The sequence below is a fragment of the Acyrthosiphon pisum genome, chromosome A1, assembly GCF_005508785.2.
Source record: "Acyrthosiphon pisum isolate AL4f chromosome A1, pea_aphid_22Mar2018_4r6ur, whole genome shotgun sequence".
NCBI classification, from domain to species: domain Eukaryota; kingdom Metazoa; phylum Arthropoda; class Insecta; order Hemiptera; family Aphididae; genus Acyrthosiphon; species Acyrthosiphon pisum.
The window spans coordinates 166,587,048-166,594,002 of record NC_042494.1 but is presented as its reverse complement, the minus strand read 5'-3'; the positions used below and the strand labels follow the sequence as shown (position 1 = coordinate 166,594,002).

General features: G+C 29.5%; 2 protein-coding genes and 1 long non-coding RNA gene across 6 annotated transcripts in view; 2 read left to right on the top strand and 1 right to left on the bottom strand.

Moving 5' to 3' along the window:
* LOC107884354 overlaps window positions 1-1,110 on the top strand; it is a 19,207-nt gene extending 18,097 nt beyond the window's left edge. Inside the window, exon 3 of the long non-coding RNA XR_001679850.2 lies at window positions 1,100-1,110. This is a non-coding gene — a long non-coding RNA (uncharacterized LOC107884354). The remainder of the gene's footprint in view (window positions 1-1,099) is intronic.
* The window catches only part of LOC100159523 (cAMP-dependent protein kinase type I regulatory subunit), a 108,120-nt gene that overhangs the window by 72,692 nt on the left and 28,473 nt on the right, over window positions 1-6,955 (bottom strand). The window lies entirely within an intron of this gene.
* LOC100168418 (uncharacterized) overlaps window positions 4,538-6,955 on the top strand; it is a 28,163-nt gene continuing 25,745 nt past the window's right edge. The window contains 6 exon segments of one of the 4 annotated variants that reach the window (NM_001162816.1): window positions 5,332-5,398; window positions 5,464-5,592; window positions 5,658-5,815; window positions 5,898-6,146; window positions 6,663-6,942; window positions 6,944-6,955. In NM_001162816.1, coding sequence (NP_001156288.1) covers window positions 5,671-5,815; window positions 5,898-6,146; window positions 6,663-6,942; window positions 6,944-6,955 — 686 coding nt within the window. In that variant the 5' untranslated portion in view covers window positions 5,332-5,398; window positions 5,464-5,592; window positions 5,658-5,670. 4 annotated transcript variants of the gene reach the window in all.

Below are 6,955 nucleotides of genomic sequence, written 5' to 3'. Positions count from 1 at the left end.
TACATATTAAAAAACCTGGAATAAATATTTTATTTATTTTGTTGTGATTGTAATGATTGTATAATATTATTTGTGGGTATTTGAAACTTCTAAAGTATACTATTATATATCTATGATAGTACCACGGTTTGTTATTGATGTATAACGCGTTACCTGATGGATATTGTGATATGATTAATTTGGAATTTATTATCAACACCTATTATAGGTCAATTTTTTTTTTAATACCATAGATAAGTATATAAGATACCTTATACCTAGACTGACAAACCGTCTCCGCTCTGAATCGTTTTTCTTATACAGTGATATTATATCATTGAATTCAAATTTAATACTATCCATTATACAGTGACCCACTTGTAACCTACTGTACAGCAGAGCGACATCCACTTACACACCTTTTTAAAATTGTTAGTGAGTCAGTATCAAGAAAATCGACTGCTCCCATGTAAAATTGTTATTGATTTTTCTATCATAAAAAAAATATATCAACGAACAGTGCAGTTTAGTTTAGGTATAGATAATGGCACGACGAATATAATAAATAGAGAAGAGACACATTCAGTAATATACTAATATACACTACCTCCACTGATTTAAGTTTTTTGTATATGACATATTTTACTATATTATTTTAGAGGTGAGCTCTGCAAAATTGTTGTAATTAGAAAGTGGACGCAATGGGTCTTCTTTTGCTATTGGTCATTGGATATTTAAATTATAATAGAGCAGGAATTTATAGACTTTTGATAATTTTACAGTAATTGTTTTAATACTTTACTGCAGGTACCTATATTATAGAAATTGACCGTTTCGTTTCAGTAAACGAATAACAGTTTATCAGTTTAAGAAAAATGGAGGTTGCATAGCTGTTGTAGAGTGAAAATAAATATTAAAAGCAAAAAAGTCGAATAACTTTCTTCATGGCCGTTATAATAATAGGGATGATAGGATTTAATACGAGGTTTGTCATATATAATTAAATTTATCTATGGAAAAGTTTGCACCTTGAAAATTATAAACATAATTTACACCTTCGTCAAACACCACAAACATTACTTCTTCGTATAATTAAAATAGAGAGAAAACTTTTAGATAGAAGTTTGAAATGATATAAGCTTTGGAAACGATATACTTTCAATAGGTGCAAAATTCTACAGGCCAATAAAGTTTTCCCGCAATAGACTGAACTAAAAAAAGCAATTTTGTAAACTCCGGAGATTTAATCTTCGTGTTGGATGATCATTTAAACTTTTAATAAAATTAAATTGGACTACTGTATATTTAAATGTCATAGTGATAATATATTATATAGTTTTAATACATTTATAATTCATAATTATTTCGAAAAATTTTAACAAAAATTGAATTTTTAAATTTAAATAATAAATACTATGTTTTAGATTGGTATATTTATTGGGCTATGAACTAATTGAATTGATATTAATGTATCAGTAATACAATACAATAATGATTCATTAATCATATATTTTGGTAATTATTTCGTATTATCTACGATTTTAAATATTTGTTTGATATATGATAAAGATTATCATGATACTTTCTAAGTGCTAACTTCATTAATATACTGTTATTAAACAAAATATTTAACATAATATAATAATGATAAAATAATACTAATATTGAACCTGAAATATTTGAAACAATTACAGTTTATATGTTATTGTGAATAATCTAAACTAGATAATTAATAACGACAACAATTTCCTAAATAAAACTAGGTTTATGGAAAACATTACTAGTATTAAGTATTCATATAAATCAGTATACAGGCACTAGAAAAAATGCTGATTGGAACGACGCGATAGTGAGTAAAGTGTGTAAAATGAAGTATTCACGTTAATATTAATTTTAATTGAACGAACAATGTAAATGGAAAGAGGGCAAGAACATTTTATACTAGCACTATTTTTTATATATTATATATTTTTATAATATAATTTCTTATAGTGAAGTTTATTATACTAAGCAAGATTTAGGTTTAAATTGAGCGTAGATTAAAAATTAAAATATATGCATTTTTTATGAATTTATGCACTTTTTTCAAATAATTCAATATTTAAAGCCATTACTTATACATATTCTATAGGATATATTGAACGATTTTATAAAGTATGTTTTATTATATTGTCTGACTATCAATCAGGGCATGAACATATTAAAATAATAAAATAACTAATATTTCCTAAATCTATTTCGTGTTAATCGTTAAATTAATTAAAGTAAGCAAAATATACGATTTATATGCGTCTTTAGATTCTAGATAAAGATGGCCTGCATACATTCATAACTCCTTGTCCCAACAAACTTCAAACAGAACGCTTTTTGTCCCGTTATCTCCGTATTATATATGCATAAAATAAAAAACCTGTACACGAAACAAATTATAAGTACAGACAATATTATTTCAGATTTAAATGAATATGATATTATGTAATATAATATATTATTTATGTTATTATTGAAACCAAAATTTAGCAATAAGAATGAGAAATTGTCTTATTGACGTATTCCACAATTTTATTATAAACATTACGATTACACCCTACCGTCACTCATCCAACAACACACCTTATCTAACAGGCTAACAGTATCTCCAAAACATCTTTAAAAATACCTACCTATAAAAATTATCAAACAATTTTTAGAGCCAAGCCAAAATTGTTTGTCCGTTATTTATATAAAATAGATTCGTATAATGGACGCAACTATTATACGTTTATAGACGCAGCGGTCTGGCTATTCACTGTCCGCTGCGTCTTTATACTGCAGTGAAAACGCACCTTTAGCAACTTTTTAGTAAATATTAATTGTAATTTATTTTAACTAATACTCTGATTGGCATTATTATCGATGGTTAAAATAACATACAATTCATTCCTCTTTTCAGCCAGGTACATATATACGTCATAGTGTGTTTTCCATCAAATTCGAAAGCATTTCAAGACAATACATTTTAATACGTAGGTATATAGTTAAATAGAAAAATAATATGGCTATATAGTAGCGCATTTACTATTTTAAAATACATAGGTTCTGAAATCTGAATACACTATAGTATTTACTGCAGAATTAGTTATAATATTGTCTAATGCTACAACCCGCACACTTAAGTGACAAATAGCTTACCTATGTTAATACGTACAGTTTTTGTTTAACATACATATTAATTATTATAAGGCTATACTTGTATAATTAATAATTAATTTGACTTAGATCTTTGTAGCTATAATATTATGTCATAATACGATCCCTTATTAGTTATTACATCGTCGTAAGTGGGTACACAATACAGTAAAAGGATGTATAATACATAGATTATAGATAATCATAATCTAATTACGTACCTATTACAAGCCTTTTATTTTGGGCAAGTATTATTCACTAGAATATGTACGATGTACCTATTTCTGTAAAAATTCAGAATCACGACAGTTCCAAACAGGAGTTACACTGAATTTATTGTATACCTAATATACAACCAGATATACATATTAGCTATTTCTGGTTGCTCTAAACTGAAGTTTTCTGTACTGTATATTATTGTACTCAGATAAGTTAACAATTTTGGAACTTTTTTATAGACACAATTTTAGCCTTTAGGAGTACCTACCTAATGTTAACAAATATTTAAATCGTATACAGTATAAATTATAAGATAATATTATTACTAGGGCCTAGGAGTGATTCGATTACAATATTTACCGATTTCTTATGTATAGAATCGAAAGAATAGGTATCCATAATCCAGATTGGTATTTTATATAGGTACCTACTATAATTTATATCAATTTATATTTTTAATTGAACAGTTTCCATTAATCGATAGGTATTTGATTTTTAGCAATTTTTTTCATTATTATATGAAATATATTCCTAATTGTATCCATCGATTCTTCTTTCTAAAACAATTATTGATTACTAATAACAAAATAGTTGTCGGTTCCACGATTCAATTATTTTCACGGAGTCTATAATCGAAAGTAATTTTATCGATTCTGATTCTTTTCAGAATCGATATTTACTCCTTATTCCGATTAGTATTGAATAAGATAATCGAAGATTTATCGATTTCCATATGATTTAACTAGATTTCGAATTTTTTGACGATGTCGATTCCTTTTTACACACAAAATTCTATGGAATCGATCCAACCGATCCCTAATTATTACGTAATATAATAGAACTAAATAATTATTAAGTAATCATCCATTTTTAGTTTTCTAACAAATCGTTTAACTAAAATATAGGTAATTCAGAGACTATCGAATGGTTGAGGCATACCGCAGAATCGAAATCGAAAAGTAAAAATACCTAGTAAATAAATTACATAACGTCTAGCCAAGTCCATATATATATATATATAATATATATATATAGAGCGTTAAATCAATTGATTATTATAACGAACATTAAATAGTCATAATTTGACTATTTCATTACCTACATCAAAGTTCAAATATATAGTAAATATATGTATACCTAATATAATGTACATTTACATAATAATATAAACAAATGAATACTATCGCGCATGCGTGTTGGGACCAAGTAAGCACACGGCTATTCAGCTTAGATATTGAATATACCTAAATGCGTATACGATATACATAATATGTTATGAACTATGAAATAACCTAAAAATATGATTTTTCTAATTCCAACACCATATAATGCCGTCAGGGGGAGAAAACCGAAACAACGAGACCCCTATATAGTATAGTTAAAGTGCTATAGCATTAAGGGTAGGTAGTTTTTTTTGAGGTCGGATACACTGTCGTTTATTTACTTGAACGAACGCGTATCGTAGTAAAAGTCAAATGGCCGCAGTGCACGGTCATATCGCACCCGTGAACGACGATTTATTTAGGTACATATTTTATTATTGGTGCAGGTCTTCGTTCGATATATATTATGATGACTACGACGAAAAAATACCGATTTAACATTGAAACGGTGTTACTGAACCGTCAAAAACTCGTCGGTCTGGGTCGTCATGTGCGTAACGGGGGTGGGGGAAGAAACAACAACAAAATGAATCGAGTGAATGTCAGTATCGTTTAGTTCATCTCTTGACAAAAAGCGCGGGGGGTTAGTCATCAAGTACGTTGTACAATGATAATAATATTATTTGTCGTCCTCACGTTGCAGCATTGTTGCTAGGGTGGCGGCGGCCGGGCGCGTCTCACTGGGTCACCGCGAAACGCTCGATGGCGGGGAGGTTGGGGCGAATTACGCGCGTGGTTGGCAGCAATGTATCTCGGTGAGGCATGTGTTTCTTCCCACCTTTCCACCGTCGAAAACAATAACACTGATTTGGCGAATGTTCACGTTTGGAGTCGATCCGTTTTTTTTTCCTCGCACCGTCCGCTAAGAAGTAAGATTTCGTATGGTTTATTGGTTTTCACAGCTATCGTTGTCACAACCGCCGCCGATTTTCAGACTTATCGGATTACCTTCGACCGAACACTTAAGACACTGCGCGACTAACACTCTAAGAACCGGGCGTCGATCTTATGAAATTGAAACGACATTCCTACTGACGACGTGCTTAAGGACATTTTAGTAGAAGTAGTAACAATAATATTAATATAATTAATAATTATTAGGTTTTTAATATACATATATACAATCAGATACGAAAGCACTATGGCGGATTCGATAGAGCCGAAAAACATTGCAGACGACGTTATTGTCCCAGGGGCACCTGGTGATAAGAGGAAGATGTCATCAGACATGAGTCCAGAACAGACTAACGTCATAAAAAAACTAAAAGAGAGCAAAGCGCAACCGGGTAAGTGATCGATAAATACATACTAATAATCCGAGGAACGTTCATTTTCTAACGTGGATTAATTGTACATTTATATTTTCAGACACGTTGTGTCAGTGTCCCCAAAAATGTTCCGAACGTGTACCGCAGCGGTCCAAGGATGAGCTGTTTAAAATGTTTGTAGAAATGGACAGCGAAGATGTGCAAAATAAATTTTTACAGAAGTTTATTGAAGCTCGACCTGTTGCCAATCGGTTGTTTAGTAAAGAGACCACAGCTAATGGTAAACTATTAAGAAGAATTCATTGCAAGTACAGAATACCTTCTTTTGTATCCGAGGATTTTTTGTCAAGTGAGTCTTGCATCTGTGTTCTTGTAAAAAATATATTTATGAATAATTTGGGTGTCTTTAAATAAATTGGAAACTTAAAAGTATTGAGTAAATTAGTTGTTTAACTTGGATACTTAGATCTAACACATTAAATTTATATTGACTGAACCGATTGGAATAAATAAATTAATTTAAAAATATTACCTACCTATTATTTATTTTTCAAGTATAAACTTAATTGGTTATTCAATAGTCAATACATAATGACACAATTCTATAAAATCTATAGATATAATACCAATTTTAAGATCACCTATTTAAAACTTCATAGATTGATTATAAAACTACTTTTTCAGTTTGCTTATTGAACCCCTTGCTCCTGTATAAATAAATTATTTATAACAAATAATTGACATTTCTTATTATTATTTTTTTTTGTATTTATCAAATGTTAAAATAAAACCCAATAACGCATTGCTATTTTCTAGTAAAATGTGAAAAACTAATGTAATGTACCTATCTAAATATATTTTACAGATATAAATTGCGACTCTGACAAAGATGAAGAATCAGACTTTGATGAAACATCCTCAGTGGCGTCTTTGGATTCCAAAGAAGAGAATGACAAGTCTTTAGAAAGTGATTCAACAGAAACATCAAGAAAGTCATTAAGTCGTTACAATTGTGTAGATGTTTGTCAAAAAGCATTTCTCAATCTGTTTGGTTTATCCGATAAACGTTTAAAAACTGTTAGAGAATTATTGATAATTAAAGCTCGTCAAAAGCACATGAAACGTATGATGGAAAAAGAAGAAAAACCAAATAGAAGT